The sequence below is a fragment of the Oncorhynchus tshawytscha genome, linkage group LG09 (assembly GCF_018296145.1).
Source record: "Oncorhynchus tshawytscha isolate Ot180627B linkage group LG09, Otsh_v2.0, whole genome shotgun sequence".
NCBI lineage: Eukaryota > Metazoa > Chordata > Actinopteri > Salmoniformes > Salmonidae > Oncorhynchus > Oncorhynchus tshawytscha.
In genome coordinates, this window is record NC_056437.1 from 82,048,528 (window position 1) to 82,069,466 (window position 20,939).

At 45.3% G+C, this 20,939-nt stretch overlaps 1 protein-coding gene across 4 annotated transcripts in view; it reads left to right on the top strand.

Moving 5' to 3' along the window:
* Positions 1-20,939, top strand: part of LOC112258878 (alpha-1,6-mannosylglycoprotein 6-beta-N-acetylglucosaminyltransferase B-like) — an 86,905-nt gene that overhangs the window by 43,375 nt on the left and 22,591 nt on the right. For all 4 annotated transcript variants that reach the window (XM_042327647.1, XM_042327648.1, XM_042327646.1 and 1 more), the window contains 2 exons: positions 757-921; positions 6,311-6,480. In XM_042327647.1, coding sequence (XP_042183581.1) covers positions 757-921; positions 6,311-6,480 — 335 coding nt within the window. The remainder of the gene's footprint in view (positions 1-756; positions 922-6,310; positions 6,481-20,939) is intronic.

The window sequence follows — 20,939 nt, forward strand, 5'->3', positions numbered from 1 at the left end:
TGCTGCACCCCGGAGCGCTGTACACTACACACCAATGGGGCGGCTGCTCATTTCAATGATCTGTGCAGCTTAATCATGGATTCTAATTACCTGCCTGGATCCAGCTGGACTAATCCTGTGACTTCTCTCAGGTGTTCCTCTGCGTTTACAGAAGCACCTACAAGTTGCTTTCCAAACAATAATTAACTTGTAGTGCGAAAGTAATGCATCTCATATTGATTTTGTATGGGTGCATAAGCAAGAGAATGTGTGTGGAAAGAAAGAGGGATTGTGTGTCCCCACTGTGTGTGTGTGTGTGAGAGAGAGACGGAGAGCTTTGTGTGACTGTCTATGTGTCATTTATAAGTCCTCTGTGCTCCCTTATGCAGTTACAACATTGATTAGCACTTGGCTGCTCGGATTGCACTGTGATCCAGCGATTATAAAAGGCTGGGAAACACGCGGAGTGAAATGAAGGCAGCCTGTTTATGAGCATGAGGCAGGAGTCCCTCAGGCAACACTATCTGGGAGCCCTGCCTCCAGGGGGAATGGGTATGACAGGGAGAGCTGTACTCCTATAACACCCATCTCCACTCAACTCCAAGTAGGGCTGCTGGATATTAGTGGTTACCATGTGGCTATTTTGTACAGGTTTGGGGAGGTGTTTAATGTATTAAGTGGTTAATGTATTGGACTAATTCATAGCTTTTTCTATGTGCTCAAAGTGATTAACATAGTAAGGGGAGAATTTTTTTTCTCAATTTTCCTGTCCTCCAGGCGGCATTCCGGTCAGACATCGGGGCCCTCCTGGAGCAGGTGGGTACGGGGAAGGAGTCTCTGAGTTTCATGAAGAGAAGGATGCGCAGGCTGGCTGCACAGTGGGCCTCGGCTGCACGCAGGCTAGATGACAGTCTGAGGAGTCAATGGAGGGAGCAGAAGAGGGTGAGTGTGTGGTGACTGTGGAGGGAGCAGAAGAGGGTGAGTGTGTGGTGACTGTGGAGGGAACAGAAGAGGGTGAGTGTGTGGTGACTGTGGAGGGAGCAGAAGAGGGTGAGTGTGTGGTGACTGTGGAGGGAGCAGAAGAGGGTGAGTGTGTGGTGACTGTGGAGGGAACAGAAGAGGGTGAGTGTGCGGTGACTGTGGAGGGAGCAGAAGAGGGTGAGTGTGCGGTGACTGTGGAGGGAGCAGAAGAGGGTGAGTGTGCGGTGACTGTGGAGGGAGCAGAAGAGGGTGAGTGTGTGGTGACTGTGGAGGGAGAGAGAGTTTCTGTGTCTTTGCTATGAGTCAAAAGGTTGACAGTTAACTCATATCTCTTCCCATGACAGTGCAGGCCAGTAATATGTTGTACAGGTAGGTGCCCATTTTGGTTTACTATATTTGATTCCCGAAAAAGTAGGCAGACACACAACTGACAACAACAAGATGGAAGGTTGACAAAAGATGGATCAAGACGAGGTGGCCTTCATGAACATTACAGTCGTGACGTTTTTCTCCACTAGCGATTACGGACCCATTTGCTGTGAGTGGTGTTACTGTGAATGGCTGAGAGAAGTAGATTTGTAAGGAGGAGACTGACCAGCCGTTATCAAGAAAGCAGGCCTGGGATGTATTGTCTTTAGTGCTCTTTAACCAGCCTAACATTTATAGGGACATTTTCAAAGAGTGGTGGAGGAGCCTGAATAGAGGAACACTGCTTTACCATCACTGATGAAATGACAATGACTGTAAAATCTCCCCAAGCCTGCCCTTTGTGTCGAAAACCTTTTCGTAATGTCATAAAAGGTTATAAATCAACCTCAGAATAATATTGGCATGTGTGTTTACATGTCTGTGCTTGTCTGCAGTGCACTAGATGGATTAAACAGTACCTGTGCTGATTTTCCTTTCACAGTGAAGTGAATAACATTAGATTGACGAGCGAACCACCTCCGTCACCGGCTTCATAAGGAAATGCATCGGCGACGTTGTCCCCATAGTGAAGGGTCACTGCTTCCCCAAACAAAAGCCCTGGATTAACACGGAGGTTGGCGCTAAGATAAAGGATACCGCACACAGGGCTATCGCAGACAGCCCTGAGGCTACAGCTGAGGAAAGGAACAAGTACAAGAAGTCCCGCTACACAAAATATCAAAAGGACTATAAGGTGGTATAATAATACACAGGCTCCGACACCAGGAGCTACAGTCCATTACGGATTCCAAAGGAAGACGTGCTCTGTCCAACCATGCCTCTCTTCCAGACGAACTCATTGCATTTTATGCACGCTTCGACCATAACAACACCGTTTCATGCGCGAGGGCCCCCACCATCCCAGAGAACTGGGTTATCTCACTCTCCGAGGCCAACGTGAGTAAGATCTTTAATCAGGTCAACACTCTCAAGGACGCGGGGCCAGACAGTACTCAAGGGCATGTTCTCAGAGCATGCGCAGATCAGCTGGCAGGCATATTCACTATCATCGTTCCTGTTCCCAAGAACTCTAAGGCTTCAAGCCATAATGACTACCGCCCTGAAGTGCTTTAAAAGGCTAGTTATGGCACACATCAACACCATCAGCCCAGACACCCTAGACCCACCCCAATTTGCATTCCGCCCCAACAGATCCAAAGACAATTAATCTCAATTGCACTCCACACTGCCCTCACCCACCTAGATAAGAGGAATACCTATGTGAGAATGCTGTTCACTGACTACAGCTCAGCGTTCAAAATTGTCCACTAAAAGTTTGTCACCAAGCTAAGGACCCTGGGACTGAACACCTGACGGGCCGCCCCCAGGTGGTGAGGGTAGGCAACATTACCTCTGCCATGCTGACCCTCAACATGGGGGCCCCACATGGGTGTGTGCTTAGTCCCCTCCTGTACTACCTGTTCACCCACGACTGCGTGGCTATGCACGACTCCAACACCATCAAGTTTGTTGACGACACAACGTTGGTAGGCCTGATCACTGGCGTCGTTGAGACAGCCTACAGGGAGGAAGTCAGTGACCTGGCAGTGTATTGCTGGGACAACAATCTCTCCCTCAACGACAGTAAGACCAAGGAGCTGATCAACACATCGATGGGGCTGCAGTGGAGCGGGTCGAGAGCTTCAGGTTCCTCTGTGTTCAACTCACTAAGGACTTTAAAATGGTCCATTCACACATGCACAGTCGTGAAGAAGGCGCAACATTGCCTCTTCCACCTTTTTTATTTATATATTTTTATTGAATCTTTATTTAACTAGGCAAGTCAATTAAGAACAAATTCCTATTTACAATGATGGATTACCAAGAGGAAAAAGGCCTCCTGCGGGGACAAAACACACATCACGACAAGAGAGACACCACAACACTACATAAAGAGAGACCCAAGACAACACAACATGGCAGCAACACATGGCAGCAACACAACATGGCAGCAACACAACATGGTAACAACACAGCAGGGCTGGCAGGTAGCCTAGTGGTTAGAGCGTTGGGCCAGTACCCAAAAGGTTTCTGGATCGAATCCCAGAGCTGACAAGGTAAAAATATGTTGTTCTGCTCCTGAACAAGGTTGTTTAACCCACTGTTCTCCGGTAGACTGAATTTGTTCTTAACTGACTTGCCTATTTAAATAGTTAAATAAAAGTAAAAGGTTAAAAAAAAACATAACAACAACATAGCAACAACATAGCAGCAGCACAAACCTTGTTAGGCATAGAAGACAAAGCAGCCACAAGTGTCAGTAAGAGTGTCCATGATTGAGTCTTTAAAGTAGAGATTGAGATAAAACTGTCCAGTTTGAGTGTTTGTTGCAGCTCTTTCCAGACGCTAGCTTGAGCAAACTGAAAAGAGGAGTGACCCAGGGATGAGTGTGCTTTAGGGACCGTTAACAGAATGTGACTGGCAGAACGTGTGCTGTATGTGGAAGATGAGGGTTGCAGTTGGTATCTCAGATAGGGGGGAGTGAGGCCTAACAGGGTTTTATAAATAAGCATCAACCTGTGGGTCTCGCGCCGGGTATGCAGAAGATGGTCAGTTTACAGAGGAGTATAGAATGCAGTGATGTGTCTAATAAGGAGCATTGGTGGCAAATCTGATGGCTGAAGAACATCTAACTGCTCGAGAGCACCCTTGCCTGCCAATCTATAAATGACATCTCCGTAATCTAGCATGGTAACCTGAATCAGGGTTAGTTTGGCAGCTGGGGTGAAAGAGGAGCGATTACGATAGAGGAAACCAAGTCTAGATTTAAACTTAACCTGCAGCTTGGATGTGTGCTGAGAGAAGGGAGGAGGTTGAAAAGGTTTGGCATGGGCCCTCATGACAGATCCTCAAAAGGTTCTACAGGCAGTATGAAAAGAAGGCTCGGAATATCATTAAAGACTCCAGCAACCCAAGCCATAGACTGTTCTCTCTGCTTCTGCACGGCAAGCAGTACCGGGGCATCAAGACTGACACCTATGCACACTCACAGGACTCTCCAACACACACACACAACATGCACACACACTCACATACAATCATAATTTGCGCTGCTGCTACTCTATCATCCTGATGTCTAGTCATCTTACCTCCTATATCTACCTATTTCACTCCAGTATCCCTGCACATTGGAACTGACCCTTTATAAACTGTGTTCTTTCTATTTTTATTTCTCATGTGTTTCTGTTCTACCTTGTTATTTTTAGTGCTATAATGATATTGATTACTATATTGCTGGATTTGCAAGAAAGGCATTTCACTGTACTTGTGCACATGGCGTTAAAAACTTGAAGCTTGAATTATTCACAAAACCAAGGAAAGGTATAGATTGACTGCAGTATTCTTTGAGTTTACCACTCCGAGCATTCTCTTTGTGCAAACCCCACTCCTTTAATCCTTCTCTAGTTAAAAAGAGGCTCATAACTTCAAACGCCTGAGTGAACATGAGACGCATGGATTGATAGGTGTTTGCTTTGCTTTGGGAAAGCAGGCCAGTCTGGTCTTTGGCCAAGAGATGCTTTCAGAACATATAGGTTGGATAAGATTAGCTTGGATAAGCCAGCACCAGCGCTGTCAACACACAGCATCCTTCCCAAGCCTGTTCCTTGATCAGCCTCCAAAAAGAAGAGTCTCTTTGTTCTTTTTTTAACGGTGTGTTCAACAGTAATAGTTTCTGTCCATTAACTGGCCCCTCTGGGCTTGGCTGCAGCGTCTCTGACAGAACAGTGTTCATAAAACAGACGAGAAGGAACTGCTGCGCTGCTGTGAAAACGCAGATGAGAGAACGATAATCTGCCGATGGAAATAGACTCGTTGAAGGGAGACTTCACGGAGGAGTGGAACTAGACAGCAGCCGTCTACCCCACCTGTCTCTCTCCTCTCTGTCTGCAACCTTGATTTTTCTGTCTTTTTCTCTCTACACTGAACTGTGCTTTCACAAAGGCAAAATTGCTGTAGACAACTTTTTAAACTTCCAATTCCTTTTGTAGTCATTTGAAAATGAATTATTTCATGTAGTTATGGTGACGTGACAAGTATTGTGTGGCTGGCATGAGTACCATGGCACTACAGTGACATCAGGATTCACTGGCATCATAGATGCAGGGGGCTTGTTGCGGTACTTCTGCCTGGTCATGGTGAGGCATTTGTGTTGCGTCCACTCTTAACGAAAGCAGAGCAATAAATCGCAATTGATTGTCATCGATTTCCCTCTTTGTATTGAGCGTGGACTGTGCAGTCATCTTGTCCTCTAGCAATTTCCCTGTATTGTGCAATATTCAATGGGTCTGTGTTGTCTGCCTTCACTGAGGCCTTCGTTTTCTTCCATCTTTAGTGAGAATGGTTAAACTAGTTTGGAGCACGAACCCCAGAGTGGTTAGCTACTTTACTCTTTAGAAGTAAGATGAGAAAGTTTTGTGAGTCAAAAGTAACTGGGGAAGAATTAAAGGCTGCCATCTGTTGAGAAATCACACAGTCTGATTTCATTACACAGTTAACAGGCTGGAAGTCCCATCCTCTCCCATCAGCAATTAAAACAGTCTTGTACCATTAGGCATATTAATTATCTTCAGCAGATCAATCACTATTCAGATTCCAGATTCAGAAATGGTGTTTTTCAAGATTTGCTTGGGGATGAATGTTTCATGGCTCTTCCTGTCTTTTAGCATAAATATTCAGTTTGTTGCAATTCATCTCTCTTATCTCTATTCCAAGACCAATGGTTTTGGGGGGATCTGAGATGTACAGACATGAATGAAGCTAATATAGATCGCTATGGATAAGAACCATGGATCAGTCCTATTAGTTGGGAGCTCATCAGAATGAGACCGAAAACAATTCAATCCTATGGTTCCAACCCCTCAACCCTCTGTTTTTTTCTCAGATCCTGGTGCACGTAGGCTTCCTGACAGAGGAGTCAGGGGACGTGTTCAGCCCCAAGGTCCTGAAGGGAGGTCCTCTGGGAGAGATGGTCCAGTGGGCCGACATCCTCACAGCCCTGCACATCCTGGGACACAACCTCAAGATCTCTGTCTCGCTCAAGGAGCTGCAGGGGTGAGTCAGATGATGTCATGTTCTATCTATGTCTATATCAATATGTAAGGATGGGACCTATCACAGTATTCAGACTGAGTCTAGAGGTTCAGAACTTCTTCCTCTGGCTCAGATTATATAAAGTCATGCATGAGAGAGGACTTTTTCAGCACCATGGATTGCTCCAGGGAGAACCGTACTGTGGCCATTCGAACTGTTCTGTCAATTCTTAATCCCCTCACGAATGCTCTAGTCCTGTGACATATATTTATTGAGAGTCATGTGATTTGTCGTGACATCATGATATTTTTTCCACTTTGAGATGTTTTTTTGCACACACATTTGGATGAACAAACAAGCTTAAATTCTCTGGCACTCATGTCATACATATTTTATAAACATATCTCTATTTATACCGTCTTACTTTTTTAGGTGATGTGTAACCATGTATAAGGCAGCCCATCTTAGGGTTCATTCCCACACAGTGTGTTTGGTCTCACCCTGATAAGCCACCTGTCTCTGTGGACTAGAGTTCCAGCCAGACAGACAGCGTTTATGTGTTCCTCTCCCAGCTCACTGACGCCAGACAGACAGCGTTTATGTGTTCCTCTCCCAGCTCACTGACCCCAGACAGACAACGTTTGTGTTCCTCTCCCAGCTCACTGACCCCAAACAGACAGCATTTATGTGTTCCTCTCCCAGCCCACTGACCCCAGACAGACAGCGTTTATGTGTTCCTCTCCCAGCTCACTGACCCCAGACAGACAGCATTTATGTGTTCCTCTCCCAGCTCACTGACCCCAGACAGACAGCGTTTATGTGTTCCTCTCCCAGCTCACTGACCCCAGACAGACAGCATTTATGTGTTCCTCTCCCAGCTCACTGACCCCAGACAGACAGCGTTTATGTGTTCCTCTCCCAGCTCACTGACCCCAGACAGAAGGTGTTTATGTGTTCCTCTCCCAGCTCACTGACCCCAGACCGACAGCATCTATGTGTTCCTCTCCCAGCTCACTGACCCCAGACAGACAGCATTTATGTGTTCCTCTCCCAGCTCACTGACCCTAGACAGACAGCGTTTATGTGTTCCTCTCCCAGCTTACTGACCCCAGACTGATAGCAGTGGCTGGCTGGGCCACAGAGCAACATCCGGTCTAACCAAGGCTTTATTTATCCATCTGAAAAGATAACGCTATTGATTTTCAAGTCGGCCAGGTGTGACTGCTGGAGTTAAGAGAGCAGATGGTTCAATCTGGGAGTAAATGCCATAAACGTCTTGGAGGACCCAGTCCCTGCCTCTCCTTTTATCTTTTACCCTTTCCCAGTTTCACCCGCCCTGGTCTAAATCGCAGTGTTTAAGTCGGACTGGAGATATTGGATATTGTCGATTCCTGCCAGTGCAGACGTGAGGCTGAGAGAAATTGGACAGGCAGCATATGGTGTGGCTTCTGTTATTGAACACATATTCCTCACTGTGGGGAAGCGTCAGAGTTATAGCTTCCCTGTGATCTCAAATGGGAGTTTTGAAGAAAGCGGCTTTGATAAGGGTAGACTGGAGATCAGTGAGAGCGGATGGGATTCTGCCTCTTCTGCCCACGCTATTATTTACCTCACTAATTGGTGTCATGGAGTATTGAATTACTGCATTCAGTCACCACAGGGAATGTGTCTTGTGAATGTTGATGAAACCGCATGAGACTGACAGTAATTGTCAATCAGAAACAAATTGGAGCTGTGCTAAAGCCAAGAGGCTCTGTTTCCAAAGGTTGAAAGTGTGTGTGTGTGTGTGTGTGTGTGTGTGTGTGTGTGTGTGTGTGTTTGTTTATTGGTATATGTGAATGTGATGGTCTACTGTAAGGCCCATGCAGCTCTCTATTTGTCAGGAAATGGAATGTGCAGCCTTAGAGAAAATATAATAGAAGGTTGAAATTGGAGCCTATTGGATTTATCAGACAGACCATTTCCCCCTTTTTCTCGCAGAGAAAAGAGACGCAGTACATTTCCCACTCTTTTTATGATCCTATCTTCTCAAATTGGCCAATAGAAGAGATGCTGAATGTCCAATACATTTCTTTCCAGGATCATTAATGAATAGGAAAATCTGACATTTCTCTCCATTTCTACCTCCCTCTCTCTCTATCTCTGACTATTAAGTTGACAGATTGCTATATGGGTTGAGCTCCCACAGATTCCCCTAGGGTTGTATCTATTTAGATTTCATCCTCCTATCTCCCCCACTCAGCCTGGGAAACATGTCATCCTAATAGCCCATGATCTGCAGCGGCTGTTATGAGAGGAGGATGGTTGATATTGTTGCTTTGCAGATCATGGGTTGCTTGGTTTCATCCAAACCACCAGATACTGTAGCTACTACTACTCTAAGTTAGATATAGATTAATAGTAGCTACAGTACCTGGTGGTTTGGATGAAACCAGCAGTTTGCTTGAGTGGTTGTCACTTCCCCTGCCAGCTTTATGGACTAGTCCTCTGGCTCTCTTTTTTTCATACAATCTTTTTTTATTCAGACGTCTCCGTTCCACTCGCTACTTCAGCTGAGGGTCTTTTTTCTCGGTATAAGCTTCTGGCTCACGTCGCTTGCAGATGCTTAACTAAGCTGCTTTGGTATATTTTTAGTGATATTTTTGGACAGAGAGGAGGACGCTCCTCTGCATGCAGCCAGATTCATCAAGTCCGCCTTGAACAGAAAAACAGCTGGAAAAGACATTCTCCAAGGACTGTTTCATCTGTATATTTTCATGATTAATGTAAGCCCATTTTTCTGTTGCGGTAGGTCAAGTTGTGGTAGTAGTTGGGGATGGTGCAGTGTGTTTTTCTATGTTACAGTGTAAGTCACTCTGGATAAGAGCTTCTGCTAAAAGACTAACATTAAAAAATGGAAACATCCCATTATTGGTCACCCTCTTCCTCTGCTGTGTTGCCTTGACGGGCAGATGAGTCACTAGGCTGAGAGTGGGGATGGGAGGAAGTGATGACGCTCCAGTCTCTGTCAAGGGAGGTGAGGTTAATTGAAGGGGGAGCCTCAGTAGTTGTGACATCATATTTGTCAGGAACAGCATCACATGTGCTAAAGGTGCCCGGCGGCAGTTAGCCAAGCAGTGCAGACAGCTGTCACTTCCTCTAGGGGATCTCCCCCCTATTCCTCCCAGAGCGACGTGAGTAATTAGCCAGCACCAGAGCATGGCTTATCAACACCCGAGGAAGAGAAAGGCGAGAGGAGAGAGGGAGGGGATAACAGCCTGACAGAGCTGGCTGGCTCTGCAGTGACGACAGGGCCAGGAGAATACTGAGAACCCCCCTGCTACAGCAGCTCTGTCTGTCTCCACCTTCACAGACTCTGTCCTCCACCCTCTGAGACCAGTAGGAGAGAGAGAGGGAAAGGGAGGGGGTGATTCCACAATATGAGGAACATACATCATTTGAACCTTCCGCACGAGTCCAATCAGATGCATGATAGAGCCGTGCAATAAATGACGAGTGAGTTCAAACTGATCTGGAATCAGAAATAGCATCGATAAGAGCACAGCCACTATGTGTTTGGGAAGGAGGCACTAAGAAACATAACTCTCCCTGTCGTTTTACCCCTATCAAATCACCCTTTGAGGCTGATTAGGCTTCCAGAATGGGGGCTGCTGTGTGTGCCTGCAAGTGCTACTGCGCTCTCTCACCCTCCAGCCTTTCCAACAATGTGCTTTTGTTTCTCGGCTTGGAAAAGCCAATCTAAAGCATCCCTGTTAAAAACAGATTGCTGTGTGTTTACAATATGTTGCAGTGCGCAGCACTTTTACAGAATCAGAGTTGAGGGCAGAGTTTTATCGTTCGCAGTGATCAAAGCATTTGGGTCACGGCACGATAACATGATAGAATCATGTGACTTGATTTAGCTGCAGCGAGAGGGATTCGACTTCATCCAAGAGTCGTAGTGTGATGCCTAAATGAGATTGAGAGCAAAGGACTACATGGTGTGTTTTTGAGTGTTGCATGTCAGTTTTCATCCAGTTTGAATCGCTACAGTAAACAACATATGGATGCAAGATATTGCAATCGCTGCTAGTTCCCTCTACTATATGCTGTATTGTAAACTCGGCAAAAAAAGAAACGTCCCTTTTTCAGGATAATTTGTATAAATCCTAATAACTTCACAGATCTTAATTGTAAAGGGTTTAAACACTGTTTCCCATGCTTGTTAAATGAACCATAAACAATTAATCAACATGCACCTGTGGAACGGTCATTAAGACACTAACAGCTTAGACGGTAGGCAATTAAGGTCACAGTTATGAAAATGTAGGACGCTATAAAGAGGCATTTCTACTGACTCTGAAAAACAGCAAAAGAAAGGTGCCCAGGGTCCCTGCTCATCTGCGTGAACGTACCTTATGGCATGCTGCAAGGAGGCATTACACCGAGGCCTGTACCCTGGAGCGGGATCGATTTGGAGGTGGAGGGTCCGTCATGGTCTGGGGTGGTGTGTCACAGCATTATCGGACTGAGCTTGTTGTCATTGCAGACAATCTCAACGCTGTGCGTTACAGGGAAGACATCCTCCTTCCTCATGTGGTACCCTTCCTGCAGGCTCATCCTGACATGACCCTCCAGCATGACAATGCCACCAGCCATACTGCTTGTTCTGTGTGTGATTTCCTGCAAGACAGGAATGTCAGTGTTCTACCATGGCCAGCAAAGAGCCCAGATCTCAATCCCATTGAGCACGTCTGGGACATGTTGGATCGGGGGGTGAGGGCTAGGCTCATTCCCCCCAGAAATGTCCGGGAACTTCCAGGTGCTTTGGTGGAAGAGTGGGGTAACATCTCACAGCAAGAACTGGCAAATCTGGCTACAGTCCATGAGGTGGAGATGCACTGCAGTACTTAATGCAGCTGGTGGCCACACCAGATACTGACTTGATTTTGACCCCCTCCCTCTGTTCAGGGACACATTATTCATATTTCTGTCACATGTCTGTGGAACTTGTTCAGTTTGTGTCTCAGTTGTTGAATCTTGTTATGTTCATACAAATATTTACATTGTAACATTGCTCTTTGATTTGTTCCACTTGAACATTGTGACATTTAATTGGACACACCCTGTATTTTGAAAAATAGGACCAAATATGAACAGCCGTTGTATACTGTATATATCCTGCAGTCGACATGGAGCAGGAGAGCTCAAACACAGTTCACAGTAGCTGCAGTAGTGTCTGCTAGCTCCACTCAGTCTTCTCCACATTGAGGTTTTGACTCACAGGACTGACTGTACAGAGCCAAAAAGTGGGCGGTCGACATTCAACACTAACAATAAGCAATCAGTGAATAAAAGTGCGGAAATAGCATAACAAGTGGGTGTTCCACATTAAGAGGAAGCTGTGCTTTTGTTGTTGGAGGCAGCTTCTCAGTCTCTTATGCCCAACTCTCGCAACTGGCTCATTACTATGCCTGGCACTGCTCTGCCAAGCAGGTCTCCACATTGCCACTACCATCTCTCTGCCCGTTTCTTTTCTTCCACACTGAGCCCTCTGCACCCCATGGCCCCACCCCGGCCTCCTTCCTGTGAATGTGGCACGGCATCTGCCACGGCCAATTTTCCTCACCGTCTGACTTCCTCCTCTCTGTTAGATAGACTTCTGCTCAGCTACAGTATAAGGTTCTCGCTCTGATATCTGGCAGCACAGTGCAGGTGGCCAGTCCACTCAGTGGGATACACCAAGATGGCCTGGTGCATGTAGCTGGTTCTTTTCTCATGGGGTGCCAGTCCATCCTCCTCTCTTCTTCCGCTCCTTCTCTCTCCCCCCTCCCCCTTTCTTCACCTACTCTCTCCCACTCCTGCCGAACTCACAGCAGGACAGTCAGCCCCAGATGTCTTTCCTCTAGTGTGTGCGTCAGACTCTAGTGTGTGTGTTTGTTCGTGTGCATGTGTTGCTTTTTATTCAACTGCTGCTCATTTTCAGCTCCATAACTGCAAATGTAATCCCCCTGTTCTCTCCAAGTGTGCAGGGATTTGCATATATCCAATTAAAGCCCTGAACACAGCAGATTTAGTGCATTTGTGTGCAATACTGCCTCATGGGGTCTCACAAGGCAATTATTATACATTTGTTCTCACATTATCACACCACATCTTTTATCTGATCTATCTCTTAAATCATTGTTTTATATGTTCTAATAAATACAGTACCTCCGTTCTATTGGCGAACGTACAATCGCTGGAGAACAAACTGGATGAGTTCCATTCGAGACTATACGTTCAATGGGACCTGAAGAACTGTAATATGTCTTTCTCTGAGTTGTGGCTGAACTAGGACATGGAAAATATACATTTCGCTGTTTTTTTCTATGCATCCGGCAGGACAGAACGGCAGTGTCGGGTAAACTCAAAGAGGGAGGTGCGTGTCTCTTCGTTAACAACAGTTGGCGCGCAATCTGTAATATTAAAGATTCTGCTCTCCTGAGTAAGAATACCTCATGATCAGCTGTAAACTCTATTTAGCAAGAGTTTTCACCTATATTTTTCATAGCTGTCTATTTACCACATCAAACCAATGCTGGCATTAAGACCACACTTAACAAGCTGTATATGGCCATAAGCAAACAAGAAAATGCTCATCCAGAAATGGTGCTCCTAGTGGCAAGTTATTTTAATGCAGGAAAACTGAAATCCCTCTTACCTAATTTCTACCAGCATGTCACTTAGAGGCAACTAGAGGCAAAAAACTCTAGATCACCTTTACTCCACACACAGAAACACATACAAAGCTGTCCCTCACCCCCCATTTGGCTAATCTGACTGACCATGACTTAATCCTCCCGATTCATGCTTTAAATAAAAACTCAAACAGGAAGTACCAGTGGTCCGTGAAGCGGCTGCTAAGCTACAGGACTGTTTTGCTAGCACAGACTGGAATATATTCCAGGATTTATCTGATGGCATTGAGAAGTTTACCACATCAGTCACCGGCTTCATTAATAAGTGCACAATGACATCCCCACAGTGACCGTATGTACGTAGGCACATATCCCAACCAGAAGAGGGATTAAAGGCAATCTCCACAATGTGCTAAAAGCTAGAGCTGACGCTTTCAAGGAGCGGGACACTAATCCGGACGCTTATGAGAAATCCCGCAATGCCCTCCGATGAACCATCAAACAGGAAATGCGGCAATACAACAGATCGAATAGGCTCTGATGCTTGTCGGATGTGGCAGGGCTTGCAAACTATAATGGAGTACAAAGGGAAACCCAGCCAAGAGCTCCTCTGTGACACGAGCCTACCAGACAAGCTGAATGCCTTCTATGCTTGTTTCGAGGCAAACAACACTGAACCATGCATGAGAGCACCAGCTGTTCTGGACGACTGTGATCACTCTCTCCGTAGCCAATGTGAGTAAGACCTTTAAACAGGTTAACATTCACAAGGCCGCAGGGCCAAATGGATTACCAGGATGCATACTCAGAGCATGTGCTGACCAGCTGGCAAGTGTCTTCATTGACATTTTCAACCACTCTCTGACCCAGTCTGTAATACATACTGTACATGTTCAAGCAGACCACCATACCTGTGCCCAAGAACGCCAAGGTTACCTGTCTAAATGACTATCGCCCTGTAGCACTCACATCTGTAGGCATGAAATGCTTGGCTGGTCATGGCTCACATCAACACCATCATCCCAGACAGCTTGGAGCTACTCCAATTTGCATACCGCTCCAACAGATCCACAGATGAGGGGATCTCTATTGCACTCCACACTGCCCTCCACACTGCCCTTTCTCACCTGTGCAAGAGGAACACCTATGTGAGAGTGCTGTTTATTGACTACAGCTTAGCGTTCAAGACCAAAGTGCCTTCCAAGCTCATCGCTAAGGACCCTGGGATTGAACACCTCTCTCTGCAACTGGATCCTGGACTTCCTAACAGGCCTCCCCAGGCGGTGAGGGTAGGCAACATCACATCCGCCACGCAGAACCTCAACACGGGGACCCCTCAGGGGTGCGTGCTTAGTCCACTCCTGTACTCCATGTTCACCCACGACTGTGTGGCTGCACACAACTCCAACACCATCATTATGTTTTTGGTGACACAACGGTGGTAGGCCTGATCACTGACGACGATGAGAACCTATAGGGAGGAGGTCAGAGACTTGGCAGTGGGGTGCCAGGAGAAAAACCTCTCCCTCAATGTCAGCAAGACAAAAGACCTGATTGTGGACTACAGGGAATGGAGGGCCGAACACGCCTCCATTCACATCAACAGGGCTTGTAGTAGAGTGTGTCGAGAACTTCAAGTTCCTCAGTGTCCACATAGCTAAGGATGTACACACCAACCCAGTCGTGATGAGGGCACAACAATACCTCTTCCCCCTCAGGAGGCTGAAAAGATTAGGCACGGGTCCTCAGATTCTTTGAAAGTTCTAGAGCTGCATCACCACTTGATTTTGCAACTGCTTGGCACCTGACTATAAGGCGCTACAGAGGGTAGTGCTTACAGGCCAGTACATCACTGGACCCGAGCTAGCTGCCATCCAGGACCACTATACCAGGCGGTGTCAGTGGAAAGCCCTAGAAATTGTCAGACTCAAGACATCCAAGTCATAAACTGTTCTCTGTGCTACCGCACTGCAAGCTGTGCTGATGCACCAAGTTTGGAAACAACAGGACCCTGAATAGCTTCTACCCCCAAGCCATAAGACTGCTAAATAGTTAGTCCGGGTAGCGATGTGGTTAACTATTTAACTATCTGCATTGAACTTTGACTTATCACATATGCTTCTGCTAATGTTCTATATGTTTTTTATTCCTAGTTTATTTAAATATCTACCTCAATTACCTCATACCCCTGCACATCGACTCGGTACTGGTACTGTGTATATAGCCAAGTTGTCACTCATTGTGTATTTATTATTACTTTTACTATTACATGTTTAACTTTTCTATTATTTCACTATTTTCTTTCTCTCTGCGTTGTTGGGAAGGTAAGCATTTCACTGTTGTCCACACCTGTTGTTTACGAAGCATGTGACTAATACAATTAAATGAAATGTGATATTCAAGGTTATAAATGCCACTTTTCAGTGGGTTAGATGAGTTCCACCTGTCTGAACTGCTGCAAGGTGTCATGGGTGTGTTAGAGAGACATCCGAACATCCGAACGAACGTTTTGACGCTGTACGGAATTTTACAACATGATGTCACAATCGGAACGATTGGGAACTTTTTCACGCAGGGAAGATTTTTACATGACACAAGGCCCTATACACAGGTGAAGCCACAGTATTTAGAACAGATACAGATGTCAGATACACTACATGTGTCATAATATAAAATAGAATAGAAAGCTGTATATTGTTAAATCTACTGTTGCCCCCAGGGAAGGTAGGTATGCCACTGCTTGAGCCATGGTGAGGTTAAATTACTTCTCTAGCTTTTCAAGGTGAGAGAATGTCTCGCAGCTCCTTCACTTCCCTTGTGGGGGTGTATTAGATTGACCATTCTGACTTTGCTACAGTATATCTGTCCTTAATAAAATACAGAGCAAATCCCTCCACACACACACACACACACACACACACACACACACACACACACACACACACACACACACACACACACAGAGAGAAGGGTGAGGCATGCCAATGCCATTTTGGGAGTGAAAGTTTGCCACAGTAGACCATAGTGGGGGCAAATCCCCCCATTTAGGAGCAGTCATGCTTGAAATTAAGCCTGGCGTGTTCATTTCCAATAGTAAAACATGACACTACCCGACAAAAATGCAAACTGTCCAAGTTGAGTTATTTGAATGCCAGACACAGGGTATGATTTTACTGTAGGTCTTTCGGTTACTATGCAGGCCCACACTGCAATAAGATTAATTTCAGTCAGGTGAAGTGTACAAGGCTTGTGTTTGGGTGCTGTTTGGATGCACACACAGGCATACATCCATACAAGTTGCTTGACTAGTGCTCTGTATTCTTGAGTGAGGTGCAGGCAAAGAGAATTGAATCCACTCTTGAGTGAAGACCCCTTTTTGTTTTTGTATGCCTTTATACTGTCGTGTTTTTGCCATCATTAAAACTATTTATCAAATAACTCTGTAATTATTGTTACACGATTAAGCTGATTAATCATGTAACTGTAATTAACTAGGACGTCTGGGCACCAAGAAAAATATTCAGATTACAAAGTTATAATTTTCCTAATATAACTTTAAGATATTTATTATCTGATCAATTCGTCCTCGAATTAATGAATTATTCTTTATCTCACGCTAGTCTCATTCGAAATGTTGTAAATAGTTGGTTATCTGCATGAACCCATTCTTCACTATGAGTCATCAATACATCAATTGTCTTAAATCATTTATTTACTAACTAAGTAATTCACAGAAATGCATAAACAAACCGTAGATAGTTACAAGGAAATGATAACGGAGTTTCCCTAATGGGATAAACCGGTATCGCAGCTTGGTGGACAGAAAGGAAGTTCCTGTTCCTATCGATAGTCTAAGAGTTTAACCACGTGGGATGGTTAAAAGATTCAGCAATCTATTCAAACCCTTATTTCCCTCTGTGATAGAGGTGCTGGTCTGATCTCAAACCTTGGCCCTCTCGTTATCGAGGTAAGCTGGTCTGGTGATAGAAAACCCAGGTGGGGGTTTTATTGGGAACATAGAAAAGGGCTGTCTCATGACGCCAGGTCCTGTCTGCCCCTGGGGGTGTTCTCATGACGCCAGGTTCTGTCTGCCCCTGGGGGTGTTCTCATGACGCCAGGTCCTGTCTGTGCCCCTGGGGGTGTTCTCATGACGCCAGGTCCTGTCTGTGCCCCTGGGGGTGTTCTCATGACGCCAGGTCCTGTCTGTGCCCCTGGGGGCGTGCCAATGACTTAGTGAAACTTTAAACAGAAATACAATTCTCTCACATTAACATCGTTACATAGCACCCGTCATTTCACAAATAGTATCATCTTTACTCATTCAGTTTGTACAACAACTAGATGTAAGCCTCATAACTGAGGCTATTGTATAAACAGCATTATGGTATTGTCTCTCATGAGTTTCACAAAATTGTACCAAACGGACCAGTTCGTAGCTGGATTCTTCAACGATCTTTTATACCTTCTCCAGAACATAAATATATATATTTTTTGTTGTTGAATTTTACCCCCCTTTTCTCCCCAATTTCATGATATCCAATTGTTAGTAGTTACTATCTTGTCTCATCGCTACAACTCCCGTACGGGCTTGGGAGAGACGAAGGTCGAAAGCCATGCACTGCTTCTTAACACAGCGTGCATCCATCCCGGAAGCCAGCCGCACCAATGTGTCGGAGGAAACACCGTGCACCTGGTGACCTGGTTAGCGTGCACTGCGCCTGGCCCGCCACCGTATAGAGAGTGAGTTTTCATAGAGAGAACAATTGATTTAGTCGGCTTTGTCACAGCCGGCCACGACCGGGAGGTCCGTGGGGTGTCTCATCGCGTCGCTAGTGCGCGATGAGACACCCCACGGACCTCCCGGACCTCCTGCGACAAAGCCTGGGCGCGAACCCAGAGTCTCTGGTGGTACAGCTAGCACTGCGATGCAGTACCCTAGACCACTGCGCCACCCGGGAGGCCCAGAACATAAATATTGTTTGGACCTCCAGTTCTGTGAGGTGGAAGAAATTCCTTTGTTCTCTCTATGAAAACTCACTCTCTATACGGTGGCCATGAGGAGATAGTCTCCTCCAGGAATTTACAACCTCTCTGACCACAGCAGCCTGGGTGTAAGGAGACAGAGAGAGATGGTGCAGAGGTAGGGGGATGGTGCTCACTGTGTCCAAAGAGGGCAACGTCATGACAATACAATTGACTGATGAAGCTCTAGTCTAAAGCAGGGATGGCTGACAAAGACTCTCTGCTCATTATCAAATCTACTGCAGAGGAACATTCTACCGTGCCTGTTTCCACCAGTTTGCAATTCCGACTAAATCAGTTGAGCAAACAAAAGCAAAATCGATAGCTTTTATTTGCAGGTGTGTGTGTGTGTGTGTGTGTGTGTGTGTGTGTGTGTGTGTGTTGACTGTTTGTCTGTTTATTCACACTGTTTCTACAATAGCAGTCTAAGCCTTTCTGCTGTTATCGCAAAGCCCTGCTAGAACAGCTGTGAGCATGAACACATTCAGAAGACCACACAGCAAAGCATCTAAATAAACCACACAAACACTGTCATCCTTCATCTACATAGATCTATACAACTTAGCCTGGAAATTGTGCAATCAGGTTAATATGTTATCAACAAGATTGTGTCTACAGAATGCACATTATGGACAAACGTGTTGTGCTGTATGGACCAGATCTGGGTCAAATTCAACTATTCAACAAACTCAACTAGTTTGATAGTATAAAAATAAGTTGCATTGAATATTGAGGTGGATAACATCTCATCTTTTAGCTACCATTATCTCTACCTCTGCTTATACCATGTCATTTACAGAACTGCTCTCCCTGTCTCCCCCTGCAATTACATTTCCTCTCCCACAGAGGCTGTCCATCTCCCTTTAAAAAGGCAATGTGTTGACAATATTCCCGTCTGCTGTGCAATCACAAACAAATCGTATAATTTAGAGGCAGACATAATTCAGCTGAAAACCGTTTGATTGCAGGGGCCATTTTGTGTCTGACAGCCTCCTGAAACTTCGGCTCTAGCAAAGGGAAGCAATTACTCTGGCTGCTGACTAGTGCAATCTCACTGCATCTGAAGAACACTCCAACATTAGAAACCTAGCCACTCTGTAAAGTGGAATCTGGAGGAATTAATCAAGACCTGCAATTAACATGTTTACCTTGTATCCTGGACTAATGTCAGTGTGTGTGGTGCTTGATTTGAGGCTCCTGAGCTGAATAGCAAAACTTAGACTTTCACAGTCAGTCAGAGAACACGAAGACTCTGTCATTATTGTTTCCCCCCAGCTATTTCTGGAAATTGTAACGAGTGGCCAATTTCCTGGACTCCAATTCTTGGTGTTACGGTCATTAGCATAAGTTGTAGCTGCAGAACCATGTGCATTTCTGACAGCCAGAGAGATAAAAGTCTGGATAGGAGGCAGATAGCTGTCATTTTCATTCCAATGCCTCACTACCTCTTCCACAGGGTGTCATTTGGAAGCTTCTCCCTACTCAGCCATGCATTACGGACAGCAATGATATGGTAAATCAGGTGTTTAGATATCCCTGTACATACTGCCTGCCTATCCGTTATCTCTCTGAGGTGATTGTGGGTCACTGATATGGTTTAATAATCAACAACATCAATGGTTATTGAGATAGTCACTCCTATGAGTGAGTCAGGTAATACAGACATCAGAATATGTGAATGACAAGCAGGGTCCACCCTCTGTTTTGAAACATTTATTTAAAATCCCTTTGGCCATTTTACAAAGACTGCATGTGTTTTTCCGAGCCAGGTGGCTGGTGTAGAGAAGGTTTTACAAAGGGAAATAAATTAAAATGTGTTTGTTTCCATTTTGGCAAGCAAGTGATTGTTTTCATGAAAATACAGTTTTTAGTGTGGAAAGTCTAAAAAGCTTAGACCTCTTGAGGTGAGCTGAGATGCATTGCTTGTTTTATTGCTCACGGCAACACGTACACCTTTTAATTTCTCTACTAATTGCACATAGAGCAAGTAGCAAAGCAGTGGCTGAATTAGGAACATTTCTGCACCTCCACCTATCAGACTTCTGGTATCATTCCCCTTACACCCGACACATTTAGTTGACGTGACTAGACCTGGGAGCTCTGATGGCGGGGGCTCCTCATCTCTCTCTCACACACACCACTTGGGAGATGGCACACAACATTTATGGAAACTTCCAGGCCATTTCAGAGCATTACAATTACCCCCCTTAAGGCATTTCAGCTTTTTACAGCAACATAGTATGTCCCTGCTTTTTATAGGAGCAGAGTATGTCCCTGCTTTTTATAGGATCAGAGTATGTCCCTGCTTTTTTACAGGAGCAGAGTATGTCCCTGCTTTTTATAGGATCAGAGTATGTCCCTGCTTTTTTACAGGAGCAGAGTATGTCCTCTGCTTTTTACAGGAGCAGAGTATGTCCTCTGCTTTTTACAGGAGCAGAGTATGTCCCTGCTTTTTACAGGAGCAGAGTATGTCCCTGCTTTTTTACAGGAGCAGAGTATGTCCCTGCTTTTTTTACAGGATCAGAGTATGTCCCTGCTTTTTTTATAGGATCAGAGTATGTCCCTGCTTTTTATAGGATCAGAGTATGTCCCTGCTTTTTATAGGATCAGAGTATGTCCTCTGCTTTTTACAGGAGCAGAGTATGTCCCTGCTTTTTACAGGAGCAGAGTATGTCCCTGCTTTTTACAGGGGCAGAGTATTTCAGCTGCTTTTTTACTGTGTCTTGTTCCCTTCATTGTGTGGATATACAGTCTTACTTATATTATAGGGAACTGGACAATGTGTAGTATTTATTTTCC